The following is a 22161-nucleotide window of genomic DNA, read 5'->3' as shown; positions in this document are numbered from 1 at the left end:
GTTGTGGATGTCAGAAACGAAACGTCATTCTATCGTCGGACGTCAGTGATTTTTATAATTTTTGTTTATTTTGTGTTGTGTGTTCTATAAAAATGGAAAGCGCGTGGAAGATGGAACCTAGTTCAAAGCTGATGTTCTCGGAGATGAATGGGCTGCATACATTCTCCGTTTTTCTAAAGATAACAATAAACAAGGTTTACCCAAGGAACAAATATTGCTGACTCATGGTCGCGAGCTGGTGAGCGTAAAAAAAATTGTGTGAATGCATCGTCGATGCCAATATTTCAGTCTTGGCTCTTGGCTTTGGTCATTGTCCGTATGGGAGCTTATGAAATTGCCGGGGACAACCCCGTCGAATCTGTTACGTCGCAGAATTCAATTGACCAACAGCTAGATAAAATACACAATATTCTTTTGAAGACAGGTCGGACTCGACTGATGGGGTTTATGGATCGATCTGTTATCATAAGAACGTTTTGTATTTTATTGAGCTGTAGGTTGAGTCCGGTGACTTTACGAATGCGACGTATTCTATGGGTTGGCCCTTTTAATTGACATGACTTAGACTACCTACCACGTTGCAAGTTCTAAAATTTGGCCAAGACGATGTGTTTCACTGAAGTCAGAGGTGAGCAATATCAAAAGAAATGTTCCATTATTTCAGGTCGTCTTAAGTTTAGAGAATGTCTTTAAAGAAGTTAAAACTTCTAACGCGAGTACATGAGTACACACACGTTTTTTTTTCTTTATTATATGTAATAGGAATCAAATAAAATCAAATAAATTGCTCACCTGATTTTTTGTTTTAAGCTTACTTAAAAAATATTTTTTCGTTGTGTTTTTTTCCTCTACTTTTAAGAACCACACAACCTTTTTATATATTTTTTTTTTTTTTTAATCTTTAAAAACCACACAACCTTTTTATATATTTTATACTTTTTATATTTTTTTCTTTTTTTTCTTTTAATTTTTAAAAACCACACAACTTTTTTATATATTTTATATATTTTATACTTTTTATATTTTTTTTTTTTTTTTTTTTTTAAACCACACAACCTTTTTATATATATTTTTGTTTTTTTTTTTCGCTTCACACACTTTGCACTTTTTTTTATAATTTTTTCTCTTTTTTTTTTCTTAAAATCTCTTACTTTAGCAGTAGCAGTTTATAATTCATCACTGATGATTGCTATAAAGAAAAGAGAAAACACATGTTTAACATGGGTTCTGAGAACAGGATAGGGAAGTATCGTGGTTGTCCCTTTTAGTCGCAAGCTTTAATAATCGCAAGCAACCTACTCGTGGCACGATTCCTTCACTAGCATGTCCTTATGTCCTTTGTATATTAATTTTTATGTACCACACTATGTTCTTGTGGGTATAGTGTCTTTTTTAGTAATTTTTGATTTTACTGCCAGGTACTTAGGTATGGCACGCTGTGTTCCCATGGGTATTACAAAGTAAGGACAAAAGGACACGCAATTATCCTGTCCCTGCTCGGGCGCCAGTTAAGCTTATCCTTTTAAGGATAGCTAAAAAAAACGCGAACGCCAACCGCTGAGGGGGGGGGGGGGTCGAACCCAACGGTTCGACTTACTACCAATTTATAAAAAATGAAATAACTTCCCCCCCTCTGATTTTTCTTCGCGGCACGGTTTCGCTAAGATACATTTGCAGCTGATCATGCATAATTTTTTCAAGTAACTTTCCTGGAAAAGATAAAATGCTAATAGGCCTAAGATCAGAAGGTTTGGAGGGGTTAGTCTTTTTTGGAACAGAGATAATATATAAGTTTTTTCACTCCTCTTGAAATTCACAAGTATATGAGTAAAAGTTGAAGATGTGAATCAGGTAGTTATTTATAAGCGGAAAAAATAAGCCTAAAAAAACAATCAGGACCAATCACATCAGATTTGACAGATATAATTGAATTTAAAATTTCAGAAGCACCAGACAAAAGAAAATAAACTATAACTTTGAGGAGTTTCAAAGGAATCATCCAAGTTCAAAACTAAGTTATTTAGCAGGGAGACTTTAATGTCAATATCTGGTGTGAAAAAAAATCTCACTCCATGCAAGCTGTTAAAGTCACGCATCAAGTTGTCATAGCTAAAATTTCTATAGAACCTATAACCTATAGAACGTTCTAATGATATTATTTACATTATTAGGTAATACCAAATAATAATAAATAATATCATGAATAAACTCAGAAGTGGGTCTTATTTGGTCATTACCTAAATGCTAAAACCTTTTCCCTAGCGCTTAAATCACTTGCGATCGTGTATAACCGGCGAAGCTCGAACTTCTATTGCTAGCCTCATACAAGGATCTTCGGCAAACTATAATGAAGCATGGAAGACTCTCGTCAGAAGGTACGAAAATAAAAGAATCAACTTCTCCACACAATTGAATTACTTGCTGGACATGCCAATGATGAACGCTACATCACCTTTTAATGTTAAAAAGCTTCACGATGCAGCAAAGGAATGTATTTACATCATCACATCGACAATAGGCAAACATAACAATGAAAACGATGAAATATTTGCTCACCTACTCCTTCGAAAATTTGACAAGGAGGGCTTACAATTATATGAGCAACACATCAAAAAACCAAGCCAAATACAAAAACTGGAGGATGTTATGGACTTCCTTGAGCAATTATTTCAAACCCTTGAATCTCAACAACAAACAACGACTCGAAACAAAGAATACAAAAAACAAATTGGAAATTCTCAATCAGACAGAAGAGAGTGGAACTGTGATTTCTGCATGCAGAGTGGTCATCGAATTTATTATTGTGAGAAATTTTTAAACACCGAGATTCCCAATCGATTAGCATATGTACGCAATAAGCAAATATGCAGTATATGTCTTAAACAGTGCAGAAACCAAATGCTTCTCTCAAATAAAATGTAAGAAGTGTAATAAATCACATAACACTCTACTACACAACGAAAACTACCAAACGAAGAAAAGGGTCGAGGGAAATCAATACAAAAAACTGAGCCCCTCAGACAACAACAATAAAAAAGAAAAATCATTATCATCCCTGATGGCAAAGAAGATAGAGAGTCCAATGGTAATATTAGCTACAGCACAGATATCAGCCACATCGTCAAATGGTGAAACATGTTTATTTCGGGCATTGATTGATCAAGGTTCTCAAATATCAATGATATCTGAGGAAGCAGCGCAGATCCTCTCCTTGCCAAGGAAAAGAATAAGTACAGAATTAACTGGACTCTCAGATGCAGCAGTGGGTACAACAAAATCAAGAGTGTATTTAGAGATAAGACCAAGATTTATGAGCAACAACAAAATGCAAGCAGAGTTTTTGGTATTACCCACCCTTATAAAACCACTACCTGACGAATCATTTGAATTTAATAAAAATGAGTGGGAAAACTATACTCTGGCAGATCCAAACCTGAATACAAAAGATCGTATTGACATTATCATCGGAAGTGACTTGTATCCAAAGTTAATTGAAGAAGGAGTAAGGAAGCACAATAGCATCGTGGGACAATATACGATTTTCGGGTGGGTTGTTTCCGGCTCACTACACGAGAAACGACAATGTGGCAAAATCATGTCAGCGGTTACTTCATCGATGGAGAGGTTCTGGGAGATAGAAGAAATAGAAATGAAATATCAGAAAACGACATCTGCATGCAAGCATTTGCAGAGACAAAAAAAAGAGATACGAATGGCAGATATGTAGTTATGTTGCCACTAAGAACAGATATAGAGCTTGGAGAATCTAGAAAACAAGCTTTAGCTAGATTCTTACAGTTTGAAAAAAGATTAATAACAAAATAAAAATCGACTACATACAGTTTATGCGAGAATACGAAAACCTGGGCCACATGGTCAAGGTAGACAAACAACACGAAAATATGGGCAAATACTATCTACCGCACCATACAGTTGTGAAAGATACAAGCCTAACAACAAAAACAAGAGTTGTATTCGATGCCTCAGCGAAGACGTCCAACGGATACAGCTTTAATGACGCAATGATGATTGGCCCTAGACGGCAAGACAATATCTTTGACATCATCATCAAATGGAGGCAATGGAAATTTGTAGTTACGGCAGACATCGAGAAAATGTACAGGCAGATCAACAGTGCTGAAGAACATCAAGAATATCATCGAATATTTTGGAGAGAACAACCAAAAGACAATATAAGGGAATATAAACTGACAACAGTTACGTATGGAACAGCAGCAGCTCCATTCTTAGCTGTCCGAACATTGCAAGAAGTCGCAAACCAAAGTAAAGACAAAGACACAAGAATAAAAGAAATCATAAGAGAAGAATTTTACGTTTACGACTTAATGACAGGTGCCAACAACGAAGACGAATGCAGATACATAATAAGAGCAGTGAGTGAAAATCTTTCAAATGCTGGTTTTCAATTACGAAAATGGTCTTCAAACAATCAAAATTTGCTGACTGGTATAATGTCGAATGATGAGCAAAAAATAATTAATGTCAAAGAAGGCGACACTATGAAAACATTGGGACTTCACTGGGATCCAGATCAAGACGAGTTCCGATTTGTTATAGATTCATCTAAATTGAGCATTTCAAAAACCAAAAGAAATGTGTTATCAAATATTGCAAAAATATTCGATCCTATTGGATGGCTTACTCCAGTCACGATAAAGGCGAAAATATTCATACAAAGATTGTGGCAATCAAACTATGACTGGGATGATGAACTTGATGAAATCATGAAGGCAGAATGGATGACCTTTCAACAAAACTTACAAGAAATCAAATTAATTAAAATCCCACGATGGATATTTAATGACGAAGCAGGTCCAATAGAAATACATGGATTTGCGGATGCTTCAGAAAAAGCATATGCAGCTGTCATATATGTTAAAACAAATATGACAATTAAAATACTAACAGCCAAAACCAAGGTGGCACCCATCAAAAATAAAAAAACTCTTCCCAAATTAGAGTTATGTGCAGCTCAACTACTTGCAAAGTTACTCAACAAGATAAAAAAATATTTCTCAAATGATACAAAATACTACGGGTGGAGTGATTCCACTATTACTTTGTGGTGGATAAAAAACAACAAGAGCAAAGAAAAGTTTATACGAAGCAGAGTAGCTGACATCAAGAGTCTAATGGATAAAATCGAATGGCTGCATTTAAATTCCAAAGACAACCCAGTCGATGTTGCATCACGTGGCATATGCCCTTCAAAAATTGCTGCACACGAACTATGGTGTACAGGTCCGCAGTGGCTGAAACAATCAAAACATCATTGGCCGCAACAGCAACACCTGGCACCATCAACAGATCTAAAAACGATGTCAACATTGCAATGCAAGAAACATTTTGTATCCCCAACTCAACCAACCCCATAACTGGACATCCGGGTCTGAACACCCCGAGGACAACCTAGTCAGCAGACTTTTTAAATTAAGTTTATCCATGTATAATATTATTTATATTTTATAACTTAGTCATTGTATAAGGTTAGGCCCCTTCTGTGCCAACAAAATTTTATTTCAACCAATGTATCTTAGAAATAAGTTAATTTTAAGTCAATTGTAAATAACAAGTTCAATAAACTAAATTGAAAAAACATTTTGTATCGAATTTAATCGAACGATTATCGAACATCAACAAAATTGAGAAAAGTGTTGCATATGTGCTTCGTTTTATTCAGTGGTTTCGATACAAACAAATAACGCCAGGATCAATAACTGTATTCGAACTGTCACAGGCGAGAATTGTAATCATCAAACAACAGTAAAAAATTCAATTTTGCAATGAATTACAAAAAATTGAAAACAAAAAGGATATTCCTTTGAGCAGCAAAATAATTCAAATGAAACCTTACCAAGATGATGAAGGAATCTTAAGAGTGGGTGGAAGGCTTAAGTATGCAAGGTTGCCTTTGAACCAGAAACACCCAATAATACTGGATAAATGCAAACTAGCCAGTTTAATCGTTAAAGAAGCACATGCAACTACACTACATGGTGAAAATTCGTACAATGGGTCTAATTTCATTGGAGCGAATCGATGTTTAGACCAAGAATTCAAGAACGCAATCAAAAACAACGCATCACTCGCTTCAAGGTTAGCTGAAGACAAGGTGGAATGGCATTTCATCCCACCTGCAAGTCCTCACTGTGTTATAAAAGAAGTAAAAACCAAAGACGACTTATCGGTTTTAAAGTTGAATGTATAATGCCTTTATTTCTAACAATTTATTTTTGACAAATTAATAATTTCGATGAGCTTCTGTGTGACACACGCAGATATACTACGTTCCCGTGGGAATGGCAAAATCGACGAAATACGAAAGATCGTATTTCGTCTGGTGAACCTTTTAAATCAATTGTTCACACAGAAGCTCTCGTTACAGAAAAATATTTGCAATTAATTAAATTAAAATAACGTACAAACGTTTATAAGTTTGTACATACACCCCTCCTTGAAGGCTCCTAACCTTCAAAATGCTGTGGCTTCAAAGCGAGGAACTGTTCTTCTTTGTCTTGGAATAGGCCTCACCTGACGTCGTCGATAGTAAACGATTATCATCGCGATATTATTATCAGCAGCAGGTAGCTCAAACCATAATGATGGTAATCATGGATGTTTAAGTGGGGGTCTTCTGAAGATGATATGTCTTTCTTCATGTCTTCTATTTTCTGTGAAAGATTTTTAATTTCATTAAATTCAATTGAGCTTACCTTCAATGGAGGGACAAGGTCTTTGGCAATGCTACGGGTTCCGATCCAGTCAGCGATTTTTGCACTTGGGACGAATGATTTTGCTATCGTAGTCTGGTAGTTTGATCGTCCGTTTATGATGGTGGTTCCAACCTTTAGTGTACACATATCGTTGAAATCAATCACACCATTGCCTACCAAATCTATGCTGCTAGTAACTCCGTTGCAAATGAGAAGGCCAGTGGCATTGGTAGTCAAAGAAAATAGCCAACTGCTGCTTTGTTTTAATGCGTGCCATTTATTTTGGAATAATGTTTCATTTAAAATACATTCATCCAACGCACTATCTTCATGATTAAGGAGAGCCATTTCACAAACCTGCAAATTGTGTTGATGAATGTTCGTTGGAACAATTAAAGTACAAAGATGATTTCTCTGAGCTATAAGTTTGCAGGACGAGAACTCGAATTCAGTTAAACCAAAAAATTTGTCTCTGGCTAACGTAACTGCAAGATATGGTTTTGTTACATCAACTAAGAGACTCATGTTCTTCTGTCTTATAGGCAATAGAATAAGATTGAGCAATTGAAATTCCTGATCTTCGGTTAAGGGAATTAAAATTTCGAAGATGATTGAATCATGAAGAGTTCGTCCCTTAACCGTTATTATTTTGAACATATCTAACACTGAAACGTTAGGCACTCTTAAATTCGATGGAAGATTTGCTTGAACCAGCTGGAGCTGGTCACTTAGTTGCCTTGGTGTGATGAGCTGAGGATTGATTTTTGCATGATTCAAGTCAAGTATAACATCCAGAATAATGTCTTGAGTACGCTGAAAATTTGTCAAAATCATAATTAAATAAGATGTAAGAGATAAAAAGTATTGACTAATGCCAATGTCATCTTGTTGTTTTTCAATTGCGTTGAACGTTTTAGCAAGATATGTGTTTAGGGTCTGGAACTGTTTTGTAACCTCCAATGTATTACGTTTCAAAACGTTCGCAGTGGAATCGGAAATAGAACTTTGTTTTTTAATGAGGGCCAATAAGTGAGTTTCATGTTTATTTGCTAGTTCAATTTGATTTTGAATGTGTTGAGCCTCTTCTTGGTCTAGAACGCCAAATAAACTGTGTGCTACGCTACCAATAAAATCGAATGGTGACCTACGATGTCGACCCGCTGTCCGGCTTGTTGTATTAAATCCGTGAATGAATTCGTTGTTTTGGTCAATAACAGCTATTCTTTGTTGAAATGTTTCTATAGTCGAGTGACAATAGTAAATCCTTTCTGATTTATCTGCCTTACAAGCACCTTCTAGTTCATTTAAATAAGCTTTCATTTCGCTTAACTCTAACCAATAATTTGTAAGATTATAATAAACATACAAACTCCAAAAGTTGTTGACTATACGAAGTGTTCCAATATCTTCAAAGTACATACCGACTGCGTTGTCGAGTTCCTTTACAGTTACATGGCTGTCTCTATATATTGTGCTTAGTGACGCTATCAAGAATGCTATAAACAATGATACCAATAACGATCCTTTTGTAACTCTGCCGCTTCTTCTTAGTAGTTTGGGCCGACGGATATTCCTTATAAATCTGCTGCAATACGAGAATATTATCTGCAACGTGTAGAAAGAGTTTCTATGATTAATATTTTTTACTATATCTGGATCTGTGGTTGCAGTCATCAATAGCGTTCTAATCTTTCGTAATTCGGGAACCACCTTTGGAATGGTGTACTTACTTGGTTCCCACTGTGATTCTTCTAATTTAAGAAACGATGTACCTTGAAACCACGTAAATGATGATAGGTTGTCGAGAGAACATCCTCTCGTTATTAAGTTAGCTGGATTAATTTCTCCCTTAATATGATTCCATTGTGATATTTGAGTTTCTGCTTGGATTTTAGCTACCCTATTTGCTATAAATGTGTCCCATACACATGAAGGAGAGCTTATCCAAGCCAGCACTGTTGTTGAATCCGTGTAACAAACTATTTTGTGAACATACTTCTTAAATGTCTGAAGTATTCTTTTTACCAGTTCAACCAAAAGCTCTGCAGCTTGAAGTTCAAGACGAGCAATTGTAATGGCCTTCAATCGAGCGATTCGAGATTTGGAACAGAGTAACTTACAAAATATATTACCTGATTGGTCAATACATCGGATGTATACGCACGCTCCAAGTGCACACATCCTGCTATCCGAGAATCCATAGATTTTGGTTCTTATTAGAGACGGGCACATTTCAAATCGAGGTATACTTATTTTTTCCAAATTAAAGAATTGATCTACATACCTGTTCCATTTTTCAGGGAGATCCGTAGGAATCTTATCATCCCACGAGAAATCTATCTTCCACAAGTCTTGTAAGAAGAGTTTACCAAGCATTATGACTGGGCTCAATAAACCCAAAGGATCAAACAATCGTGCGAGATCAGATAAAACAGTTCTGCGAGTTACAGGCATCCTTGGTGTTGTAAATTTTTCTGAATTAAACCCAAATTCAAATTGATCTAGTATTGGATTCCAAATCAATCCTAAGCTTTTGGGCCTCCCTGAACCATCCTGAAATTTGGATAAATTTCATAATGTTTTTCAGTGGCAAGGACGAGACGTCATCTAACTCATCGAAGAAGTAATTGTTTTCCTACTTTTTGCTAAGCTGGGGCATTCACAAAGGAAGTGGTATGAGCCCTCCTCCGCCTCTTCGTCTTGACACCCTCTACATAAGTCTGATGAGACAATACCCATTCTACTCATGTGGGTTCCCATTGAGTTGTGACCTGTAAGGATACCAATCAATAGGGACAACTGAGGCCTGCTTAGCTTAAGTATGGTTTCAGTTTTGTTCTTAGAAATGGTCGGCCACAGATTTCTTGAAACACGACAGGTTTCAAGAGCTGACCATCTGTCGTTTGCAGAGTTCAAGAAGCTTTGCTTTATTCTGCTTTTTTCGTGTTCCATTGGCATAAGCACCCATGAAGCGGTTTGGCACGGATCAAGTGTTGATCCTGTTTTGGCCAATTCATCTGCCCTTTCATTCCCTTGTATATCACGATGTCCTGGGACCCATCGAAGGGTAACTATGTTCGTTATGTTTAGGGACCTTAATGCCTTACGACACTGACTAGTTTAGACTTCGTGACAATAGAGGAAATGGCTTTAATTGCTGCCTGGCTGTCTATAAAGATATCAATATTTTTGTTCTTTAAATTGAGTGCGGAGAGTATGTTTGCTGCTTCGCAAACTGCAAAAACTTCCGCTTGAAAAACACTACAGAAGTCAGGGAGTTTCAGTGATTTGTTTATGGGAGGGTTATCTGAAAAGATGCCTGACCCTACGCCAAGTTCTGTTTTAGACCCGTCAGTGAAAACCGAGACATGATCTGCAATAATGATCCTGTTTGACTCCAAGAGTTCCCTTGTAGGGAAGTCTGTCAGCGCTACTGGGTTGAAATCATTGAATGGAAGAGTATAGTCAGTTTGAATGTTACTTGCAATATAGTTCATTATTATTTTATGACCCAAGTGGCCCCCTTTCCAGTTCTTGCCCTCCTTCAAACGAAGGGCACTTATGGCCGCCGATTCTTTTGTAAAAAGGTCGATCGGGGCAAGTGAAAGGACTGTTTCTAGGGCTGATGTGAGTGTAGTTCTCATGGCACTAGTGGTACCTATACACGCGAGTCTCTGAATTTTGGTCATTGTTTTAAGGTTGACTGTTTTATCTAGGGCTGGCCACCAGACCAGGCATGCATACGTCAGAATTGGCCTTATAATGGCTGTATACATCCAATGAATCGTTTTGGGATTGGGCCCCCATTTTTTACCAAAAATTCTACTACAGGTGTAAAAGGCAATAGAGGCTTTCTTTTCACGTTCTTTTATATTTTCTTTCCAATTGAGTTTTCTATCGATTATCAACCCAAGATATTTAGCTTTACCAGTAATGGTGAGAGGAGTCCCATTTATTGTGGTAGGGTTAATATTTGGGATATTTCTTTTCCTAGTAAATAATACTAGTTCGGTTTTAAGTGGGTTTACATTGAGACCGCAGCCTGTGGCCCAGTTGTTGAGCTTGTTAAGGGCTGTTTGAAGAAGATCTCGCAGGGTCGGAACAAATTTGCCCGAGGCCATGATGATAATGTCGTCGGCATAAGCCACAACTTTTACACCGTTTTGGCTAAGCTTGGTTAAGATCTGGTTAACAACTAAGAGCCAGAGTAGGGGTGACAGGACTCCTCCTTGTGGAGTTCCCCTACAAGTTCTTACCTTCAGCTTGCTGCTACCCATTTCTGCATTTACAAGTCTAGTTTGAAGCATCGAATCAATCCAGTTCGAAAGATTTGAATCGACACCGCTGGTGTCCAGGGCTTGCCGTATGGCTGCATTTTCAACATTGTTGAAGGCCCCTTCAATGTCCAGGAATGCTTCCAGAGTGAATTCTTTGTGGTGGATTGAATGTTCAATCGTACCCATGTAATGCTGTCTCAACAGATTTGCCCTTCATATATGCATGTTGGGCCTGTGAGAGAACATTGTCGCAGCAAAATAATTCAAATGAAACCTTACCAAGATGATGAAGGAATCTTAAGAGTGGGTGGAAGGCTTAAGTATGCAAGGTTGCCTTTGAACCAGAAACACCCAATAATACTGGATAAATGCAAACTAGCCAGTTTAATCGTTAAAGAAGCACATGCAACTACACTACATGGTGAAAATTCGTACAATGGGTCTAATTTCATTGGAGCGAATCGATGTTTAGACCAAGAATTCAAGAACGCAATCAAAAACAACGCATCACTCGCTTCAAGGTTAGCTGAAGACAAGGTGGAATGGCATTTCATCCCACCTGCAAGTCCTCACTGTGTGATAAAAGAAGTAAAAACCAAAGACGACTTATCGGTTTTAAAGTTGAATGTATAATGCCTTTATTTCTAACAATTTATTTTTGACAAATTAATAATTTCGATGAGCTTCTGTGTGACACACGCAGATATACTACGTTCCCGTGGGAATGGCAAAATCGACGAAATACGAAAGATCGTATTTCGTCTGGTGAACCTTTTAAATCAATTGTTCACACAGAAGCTCTCGTTACAGAAAAATATTTGCAATTAATTAAATTAAAATAACGTACAAACGTTTATAAGTTTGTACATACACCCCTCCTTGAAGGCTCCTAACCTTCAAAATGCTGTGGCTTCAAAGCGAGGAACTGTTCTTCTTTGTCTTAGAATAGGCCTCACCTGACATCGTCGATAGTAAACGATTATCATCGCGATATTATTATCAGCAGCAGGTAGCTCAAACCATAATGATGGTAATCATGGATGTTTAAGTGGGGGTCTTCTGAAGATGATATGTCTTTCTTCATGTCTTCTATTTTCTGTGAAAGATTTTTAATTTCATTAAATTCAATTGAGCTTACCTTCAATGGAGGGACAAGGTCTTTGGCAATGCTACGGGTTCCGATCCAGTCAGCGATTTTTGCACTTGGGACGAATGATTTTGCTATCGTAGTCTGGTAGTTTGATCGTCCGTTTATGATGGTGGTTCCAACCTTTAGTGTACACATATCGTTGAAATCAATCACACCATTGCCTACCAAATCTATGCTGCTAGTAACTCCGTTGCAAATGAGAAGGCCAGTGGCATTGGTAGTCAAAGAAAATAGCCAACTGCTGCTTTGTTTTAATGCGTGCCATTTATTTTGGAATAATGTTTCATTTAAAATACATTCATCCAACGCACTATCTTCATGATTAAGGAGAGCCATTTCACAAACCTGCAAATTGTGTTGATGAATGTTCGTTGGAACAATTAAAGTACAAAGATGATTTCTCTGAGCTATAAGTTTGCAGGACGAGAACTCGAATTCAGTTAAACCAAAAAATTTGTCTCTGGCTAACGTAACTGCAAGATATGGTTTTGTTACATCAACTAAGAGACTCATGTTCTTCTGTCTTATAGGCAATAGAATAAGATTGAGCAATTGAAATTCCTGATCTTCGGTTAAGGGAATTAAAATTTCGAAGATGATTGAATCATGAAGAGTTCGTCCCTTAACCGTTATTATTTTGAACATATCTAACACTGAAACGTTAGGCACTCTTAAATTCGATGGAAGATTTGCTTGAACCAGCTGGAGCTGGTCACTTAGTTGCCTTGGTGTGATGAGCTGAGGATTGATTTTTGCATGATTCAAGTCAAGTATAACATCCAGAATAATGTCTTGAGTACGCTGAAAATTTGTCAAAATCATAATTAAATAAGATGTAAGAGATAAAAAGTATTGACTAATGCCAATGTCATCTTGTTGTTTTTCAATTGCGTTGAACGTTTTAGCAAGATATGTGTTTAGGGTCTGGAACTGTTTTGTAACCTCCAATGTTTTACGTTTCAAAACGTTCGCAGTGGAATCGGAAATAGAACTTTGTTTTTTAATGAGGGCCAATAAGTGAGTTTCATGTTTATTTGCTAGTTCAATTTGATTTTGAATGTGTTGAGCCTCTTCTTGGTCTAGAACGCCAAATAAACTGTGTGCTACGCTACCAATAAAATCGAATGGTGACCTACGATGTCGACCCGCTGTCCGGCTTGTTGTATTAAATCCGTGAATGAATTCGTTGTTTTGGTCAATAACAGCTATTCTTTGTTGAAATGTTTCTATCGTCGAGTGACAATAGTAAATCCTTTCTGATTTATCTGCCTTACAAGCACCTTCTAGTTCATTTAAATAAGCTTTCATTTCGCTTAACTCTAACCAATAATTTGTAAGATTATAATAAACATACAAACTCCAAAAGTTGTTGACTATACGAAGTGTTCCAATATCTTCAAAGTACATACCGACTGCGTTGTCGAGTTCCTTTACAGTTACATGGCTGTCTCTATATATTGTGCTTACTGACGCTATCAAGAATGCTATAAACAATGATACCAATAACGATCCTTTTGTAACTCTGCCGCTTCTTCTTAGTAGTTTGGGCCGACGGATATTCCTTATAAATCTGCTGCAATACGAGAATATTATCTGCAACGTGTAGATAGAGTTTCTATGATTAATATTTTTTACTATATCTGGATCTGTGGTTGCAGTCATCAATAGCGTTCTAATCTTTCGTAATTCGGGAACCACCTTTGGAATGGTGTACTTACTTGGTTCCCACTGTGATTCTTCTAATTTAAGAAACGATGGACCTTGAAACCACGTAAATGATGATAGGTTGTCGAGAGAACATCCTCTCGTTATTAAGTTAGCTGGATTAATTTCTCCCTTAATATGATTCCATTGTGATATTTGAGTTTCTGCTTGGATTTTAGCTACCCTATTTGCTATAAATGTGTCCCATACACATGAAGGAGAGCTTATCCAAGCCAGCACTGTTGTTGAATCCGTGTAACAAACTATTTTGTGAACATACTTCTTAAATGTCTGAAGTATTCTTTTTACCAGTTCAACCAAAAGCTCTGCAGCTTGAAGTTCAAGACGAGCAATTGTAATGGCCTTCAATCGAGCGATTCGAGATTTGGAACAGAGTAACTTACAAAATATATTACCTGATTGGTCAATACATCGGATGTATACGCACGCTCCAAGTGCACACATCCTGCTATCCGAGAATCCATAGATTTTGGTTCTTATTAGAGACGGGCACATTTCAAATCGAGGTATACTTATTTTTTCCAAATTAAAGAATTGATCTACATACCTGTTCCATTTTTCAGGGAGATCCGTAGGAATCTTATCATCATTATCACAAGTCTTGTAAGAAGAGTTTACCAAGCATTATGACTGGGCTCAATAAACCCAAAGGATCAAACAATCGTGCGAGATCAGATAAAACAGTTCTGCGAGTTACAGGCATCCTTGGTGTTGTAAATTTTTCTGAATTAAACCCAAATTCAAATTGATCTAGTATTGGATTCCAAATCAATCCTAAGCTTTTGGGCCTCCCTGAACCATCCTGAAATTTGGATAAATTTCATAATGTTTTTCAGTGGCAAGGACGAGACGTCATCTAACTCATCGAAGAAGTAATTGTTTTCCTACTTTTTGCTAAGCTGGGGCATTCACAAAGGAAGTGGTATGAGCCCTCCTCCGCCTCTTCGTCTTGACACCCTCTACATAAGTCTGATGAGACAATACCCATTCTACTCATGTGGGTTCCCATTGAGTTGTGACCTGTAAGGATACCAATCAATAGGGACAACTGAGGCCTGCTTAGCTTAAGTATGGTTTCAGTTTTGTTCTTAGAAATGGTCGGCCACAGACTTCTTGAAACACGACAGGTTTCAAGAGCTGACCATCTGTCGTTTGCAGAGTTCAAGAAGCTTTGCTTTATTCTGCTTTTTTCGTGTTCCATTGGCATAAGCACCCATGAAGCGGTTTGGCACGGATCAAGTGTTGATCCTGTTTTGGCCAATTCATCTGCCCTTTCATTCCCCTGTATATCACGATGTCCTGGGACCCATCGAAGGGTAACTATGTTCGTTATGTTTAGGGACCTTAATGCCTTACGACACTGACTAGTTTAGACTTCGTGACAATAGAGGAAATGGCTTTAATTGCTGCCTGGCTGTCTATAAAGATATCAATATTTTTGTTCTTTAAATTGAGTGCGGAGAGTATGTTTGCTGCTTCGCAAACTGCAAAAACTTCCGCTTGAAAAACACTACAGAAGTCAGGGAGTTTCAGTGATTTGTTTATGGGAGGGTTATCTGAAAAGATGCCTGACCCTACGCCAAGTTCTGTTTTAGACCCGTCAGTGAAAACCGAGACATGATCTGCAATAATGATCCTGTTTGACTCCAAGAGTTCCCTTGTAGGGAAGTCTGTCAGCGCTACTGGGTTGAAATCATTGAATGGAAGAGTATAGTCAGTTTGAATGTTACTTGCAACATAGTTCATTATTATTTTATGACCCAAGTGGCCCCCTTTCCAGTTCTTGCCCTCCTTCAAACGAAGGGCACTTATGGCCGCCGATTCTTTTGTAAAAAGGTCGATCGGGGCAAGTGAAAGGACTGTTTCTAGGGCTGATGTGAGTGTAGTTCTCATGGCACTAGTGGTACCTATACACGCGAGTCTCTGAATTTTGGTCATTGTTTTAAGGTTGACTGTTTTATCTAGGGCTGGCCACCAGACCAGGCATGCATACGTCAGAATTGGCCTTATAATGGCTGTATACATCCAATGAATCGTTTTGGGATTGGGCCCCCATTTTTTACCAAAAATTCTACTACAGGTGTAAAAGGCAATAGAGGCTTTCTTTTCACGTTCTTTTATATTTTCTTTCCAATTGAGTTTTCTATCGATTATCAACCCAAGATATTTAGCTTTACCAGTAATGGTGAGAGGAGTCCCATTTATTGTGGTAGGGTTAATATTTGGGATATTTCTTTTCCTAGTAAATAATACTAGTTCGGTTTTAAGTGGGTTTACATTGAGACCGCAGCCTGTGGCCCAGTTGTTGAGCTTGTTAAGGGCTGTTTGAAGAAGATCTCGCAGGGTCGGAACAAATTTGCCCGAGGCCATGATGATAATGTCGTCGGCATAAGCCACAACTTTTACACCGTTTTGGCTAAGCTTGGTTAAGATCTGGTTAACAACTAAGAGCCAGAGTAGGGGTGACAGGACTCCTCCTTGTGGAGTTCCCCTACAAGTTCTTACCTTCAGCTTGCTGCTACCCATTTCTGCATTTACAAGTCTAGTTTGAAGCATCGAATCAATCCAGTTCGAAAGATTTGAATCGACACCGCTGGTGTCCAGGGCTTGCCGTATGGCTGCATTTTCAACATTGTTGAAGACCCCTTCAATGTCCAGGAATGCTCCCAGAGTGAATTCTTTGTGGTGGATTGAATGTTCAATCGTACCCATGTAATGCTGTCTCAACAGATTTGCCCTTCATATATGCATGTTGGGCCTGTGAGAGAACATTGTCGTCGAGTTTAAACCGAATGTGCGTTTCAATTAGTCTTTCTAAGGTCTTTAAAAGAAAGGAAGATAGGCTAATCGGCCTGAAGTCTTTAGGTTCCGTGTGGGAAGGCTTACCAGCTTTGGGAATGAAGATTACTTTAACTTCTCTCCAACTAGAGGGAACATAAGTTGTGTTTAAAAAACCTCTAAAAATGTCCGTAAGGATTGGGACTAACAAGTCTTCAGAGCTTTGTAACATGATTGGAATTATTCCATCAGGCCCTGGAGACTTGAAAGCTGAGAAAGAATCAGTGGCCCATGCCACTTTCCTATTGTCTACTATTTGGGTACCTATATTGTTGTTTATTATATTGGGACCATTTTCATCAAGAGTTGTGACCTTGTCACAGCCTGGGAAATGAGTGCGCATGAGTAATTCGATAGTTTCAGAGCTAGATTCTGTCCAGGTTTCATCTGGGCATTTTAGGAAGCCCGGAGGGGAATGGACCTTTGACATAACTTTTCTAAGCCTAGCTGCATCGTTTGTGGACTCGATGTCGGTGCAGAATTGCCGCCAGGCTGCTCTTTTGGCATAGGTAGTTCGGTTTTTATATGCGTTTTAGCTGATTTTGAAGAGATCCCAATCAGCTGGATTGTTACTTTTTTAGCTCTGTTGTAAAGCCTCCTAGAATGTAGCCTCAAAATGGAAAGCTCGTTTGACCACCATACGGGGTTGAGCTTTCTTTTAGTTTTGGGCAAGGGGCAAGAGCTTTCGTACGCTTTGATTATATCTGATGTAAATTCAATTACAAGTTTTTCTATAGCTGAGCTGTCTAACAGAGGTTGACTACCATATTGGCCCAACGATGAGGCCTTAATTTTATTATTATAGGCTTCCCAGTTAGTTTTCTTAGGATTTCTAAGGGGATTGGGGCTTACAGCATCATGCCTTATTTGGAATGTTAACATTCTATGGTCTGAGAATGTAACATTACTTGACACATTCCAGTTACTTATCTCGATAGAGTTAGAGTTCGTGGAAAGTGTCAAGTCTAGTACTTCTTTTCTGATTTTTGTAATGAAGGTGGGTTAATTACCTCTGTTGTGTATCACCATATTGTTTTTAATAATAAATTCAAAAAGTGACTCACCTCTTGTGTTTGTATCTGTACTGCAGATGGTGGGCACTTGTATCACAGCCTGCCAGAAGATCCCAACCTTTCTTACCAACTTCTGCTACCAACTTGGTGAACGCTGCTGATGGTGGAGGCCCCGGTGAATCACCTGGCATGTAGACGGATGTTATGATCAGGGGCTGGGCCCCGTCTCTTTCACATTTGACCGTCGTCATATCTGCGCTACAATGGGGGGATAGAAGAAAAAGATTTAAAATTTTTTTCGCTACTATACATGTACGAAAGTTACCTTCAGTAGGCCCTTTTTTGCAATAAATAATGAAATCTTTGGATTTAAGTCCGCAGACATTACCGCTGTTGATCCACGGCTCTTGCACCAGGGCGATGTCTATATTATTTTTCGACATAAATGAGGTTAGGGTGGCAGATGCCAACAATGATGCGGGATGAAATAGTGATGTTGAGGAATATCTTTGGTGTCGATTGCACTCATGTGGCCTAATTCTTCATATTCTAATAAGAATTGAGAATAGAGTTCGCGAAATTCGTTATCTCTTTCGAATCGTCGTTCTAATGTAAGAAATCTTTTGCGTGCTCTTTCATAAGAGGCACCTAACATGATGGATTTTTTTTGAAAGGAAGACTTACCATGAATCTTCCACTTGCAACAATTTTTTTGGTGGAGTTGAAAATTTCCTCACAGTTATGCTCTTCAACACTCATGCGTTTAACTTGAGTGTCATGGGTCTCGCATTCCCACGATTTACTCAAAAGTTTCTCCAATGTTGATAGAGTTGGTCTCGTGGCAATGGTGCAAACACCATTGTGGTTAGAAGTTTGGACGCCACCTGCGACTATCCATCCCAGTTTTGTATTTCGCAGTGAAAGAAGTTGGTCTCCAATGGTTATCTCCCCTGGAAGAATAAGATAAAAAAAATCCTGGATCAGCCAACTGAATGTGAGTCGGTATATTCCAGTACTTTGACTCAACCTCATATGGTTGGTAATCTGTTATCCTTGGAAGAATAGTAGCCTCAAGACTTGACTTAAAACCAGAATTATGTGACTCTAAAGTGAGTGATATAGCGAACTGTGTTTGTGTACCATGCCCTCCAATGCCACTAATTGATGTTTCAGCTCTATATTTCGGGAGACCCAGTGCTTGAGCCAAAGCTGCCGTCACAAAATGAATTTGCGACCCTGAGTATAACAAGGCACGGCAAGGAAGCCATGTTCCATGTGCAAACTTGACTTTAATTAAAGCTGTTGCTAGATAAACTTGCTGTGGTTTTGATCTGGAACAACTAGCTGCATTTGCTACCTGACCTTCCCCCCTTTGAAGAAGCTGTTGTTCGTTACTTATGGAATGCGTATGAAAATTTGAAGTTGAACCTTCCGCTTTTGGAGCTGCCTGCTGCTGACTACCTGCGGAATGAATATGATTATTATTGAATTGTTTTGAATCCTTCTTATGGTGTAGAAGGGAATTATGTTTGCCATGGCAAATATGGCATCCTTTTGAATAACATGAGCTAGAGACATGCCCTGATTTTAGACAGTTTCGGCAAATTCCAAGCCGTTGAACAGCTCTCTCACGTTCGAAACCTGAAAGAGATAAAAATGTCCTTGTCGTGCAGCTTCCGTTAACTTGAAGCTGTACCAGTTGCTGATTGTTGGTTTAATATTTTTTCTAAATGCGCTGACAGAAGAAGCCGTTTATTGCCATAGCGGTCCGTTAGACTCTTCCAAGCAGCTTCAAAATTGCATTCTGTAGCCGGAAATCCTTGAATTAAATTCAGTGCTTCTCCTGTCAGATTAGCGCGTAAGAAATAAAATTTTTGTGCCGATGATATAGGTTGTTCCAGTATCATTGGCTTAAACAAGTCATAAAACTGACGCCACTTAAGGTAATTCCCATCAAATTTGGGCAACTCTATTTTAGGTAATTTCAAAGACGTTACCGCGGATGGTTCCTTTAAAGGGCAGTCATTTGTTGATGGAGTTGTTGTTACTCCAAGCAACAATTCTTCGTATTGCTGTTGCAGATGAAAGTATGTCTCGATATCTTCCTTTTCCAGCTCTTCATCCAGACGGTTAAATGTATTCTTAATTTGGTCAAAGTTCTCTCTTATGTTGTTGACTTTGACCTTAAACATCTGCGGCTGACTCTGTTTTAGTTCTGGTGAACAATTATCCAACGATATTTTAAAGTAGTTTGAGAGTACTTTAAATTTCTTCTTTAAAGAGAAAGTACTTCCCTGATTAAGCTGAATACTTTCTTTTAATTCCTTTGGACTTATATCAGTTTTCCTTGTAGATCCTGGGTTGACCGATGATCCTGATTGAAATGCTGCTGGTGGCTCCAACTGGATCTGGTCTGCTACATTTTTTCCTTGGAAATTGGCCAACCGATTCATAATGTCCAGCTTCATGGCCTCGTAGACCTTACGAATTTTTTCGTAGTACGACTTCGTGAAGTACGCATGTTGAAGCGCTTCTGGGAATTTATCTCGTATGTCGCTGTCGTTTTTATCGAAATACTCCCAAAGATCATCCAATTTTTCCTTTCTTTCTTGCAGTTTTGCAAGGGTTTTTCGATCATTCCCATCTTTTTTGTAGTTTCGGTAAAAGATGCAGATCTCTTCTCCAATTTGGTCTTGCAATGTTGTCAATTCTTCTAGAGTTTTAGACATAGGTTAGGTTAGGTTGAACGGGGTGATAATCCGACAAGTCGAGTTATCCCACTCGGATCTCGATGGATCCATTGTGATCCCCAGGGTAAGGGTGGGCAGGAGTGAGGATGGGTAAGGGAAGGGATTATTGGGAATTAGGTGTTGGAGTTAGTGTTAGGGGCCTCCCTGAACCATCCTGAAATTTGGATAAATTTCATTATGTTTTTCAGTGGCAAGGACGAGACGTTTTCCTGCTTTTAGCTAAACTGGGGCATTCACAAAGGAAGTGGTATGAGCCCTCCTCCGCCTCTTCGTCTTGACACTCTCTACATAAGTCTGATGAGACAATACCCATTCTGCTCATGTGGGTTCCCATTGAGTTGTGACCTGTAAGGATACCAATCAATAGGGACAACTGAGGCCTGCTTAGCTTAAGTATGGTTTCAGTTTTGTTCTTAGAAATGGTCGGCCACAGATTTCTTGAAACACGACAGGTTTCAAGAGCTGACCATCTGTCGTTTGCAGAGTTCAAGAAGCTTTGCTTTATTCTGCTTTTTTCGTGTTCCATTGGCATAAGCACCCATGAAGCGGTTTGGCACGGATCAAGTGTTGATCCTGTTTTGGCCAATTCATCTGCCCTTTCATTCCTCTGTATATCACGATGTCCTGGGACCCATCGAAGGGTAACTATGTTCGTTATGTTTAGGGACCTTAATGCCTTACGACACTGACTAGTTTAGACTTCGTGACAATAGAGGAAATGGCTTTAATTGCTGCCTGGCTGTCTATAAAGATATCAATATTTTTGTTCTTTAAATTGAGTGCGGAGAGTATGTTTGCTGCTTCGCAAACTGCAAAAACTTCCGCTTGAAAAACACTACAGAAGTCAGGGAGTTTCAGTGATTTGTTTATGGGAGGGTTATCTGAAAAGATGCCTGACCCTACGCCAAGTTCTGTTTTAGACCCGTCAGTGAAAACCGAGACATGATCTGCAATAATGATCCTGTTTGACTCCAAGAGTTCCCTTGTAGGGAAGTCTGTCAGCGCTACTGGGTTGAAATCATTGAATGGAAGAGTATAGTCAGTTTGAATGTTACTTGCAACATAGTTCATTATTATTTTATGACCCAAGTGGCCCCCTTTCCAGTTCTTGCCCTCCTTCAAACGAAGGGCACTTATGGCCGCCGATTCTTTTGTAAAAAGGTCGATCGGGGCAAGTGAAAGGCTGATGTGGGTGTAGTTCTCATGGCACTAGTGGTACCTATACACGCGAGTCTCTGAATTTTGGTCATTGTTTTAAGGTTGACTGTTTTATCTAGGGCTGGCCACCAGACCAGGCATGCATACGTCAGAATTGGCCTTATAATGGCTGTATACATCCAATGAATCGTTTTGGGATTGGGCCCCCATTTTTTACCAAAAATTCTACTACAGGTGTAAAAGGCAATAGAGGCTTTCTTTTCACGTTCTTTTATATTTTCTTTCCAATTGAGTTTTCTATCGATTATCAACCCAAGATATTTAGCTTTACCAGTAATGGTGAGAGGAGTCCCATTTATTGTGGTAGGGTTAATATTTGGGATATTTCTTTTCCTAGTAAATAATACTAGTTCGGTTTTAAGTGGGTTTACATTGAGACCGCAGCCTGTGGCCCAGTTGTTGAGCTTGTTAAGGGCTGTTTGAAGAAGATCTCGCAGGGTCGGAACAAATTTGCCC

The 22161-nt window shown here is 38.6% G+C and overlaps 3 protein-coding genes across 5 annotated transcripts in view; all 3 read left to right on the top strand.

The window, feature by feature from the left end:
* Positions 1-22161, top strand: part of LOC129906951 (zwei Ig domain protein zig-8-like) — a 515233-nt gene that overhangs the window by 41754 nt on the left and 451318 nt on the right. The gene's annotated exons all lie outside the window — the stretch shown is intronic.
* Positions 3083-3727, top strand: LOC129905561 (uncharacterized). Its single transcript, XM_055981059.1, has one exon. The coding sequence runs from the start codon at positions 3083-3085 to the stop codon at positions 3725-3727; it is 645 nt and encodes a 214-aa protein (XP_055837034.1).
* LOC129905551 (uncharacterized) lies at positions 3873-5396 on the top strand. The gene has a single exon (XM_055981046.1). It carries the CDS (start codon positions 3873-3875, stop codon positions 5394-5396), a length of 1524 nt encoding a protein of 507 aa, XP_055837021.1.

Source organism: Episyrphus balteatus, chromosome 1 (genome assembly GCF_945859705.1).
Source record: "Episyrphus balteatus chromosome 1, idEpiBalt1.1, whole genome shotgun sequence".
NCBI classification, from domain to species: Eukaryota; Metazoa; Arthropoda; class Insecta; order Diptera; family Syrphidae; genus Episyrphus; species Episyrphus balteatus.
Note: the sequence above shows the minus strand (reverse complement) of the source record. Positions and strands in the feature narration are given on the sequence as shown.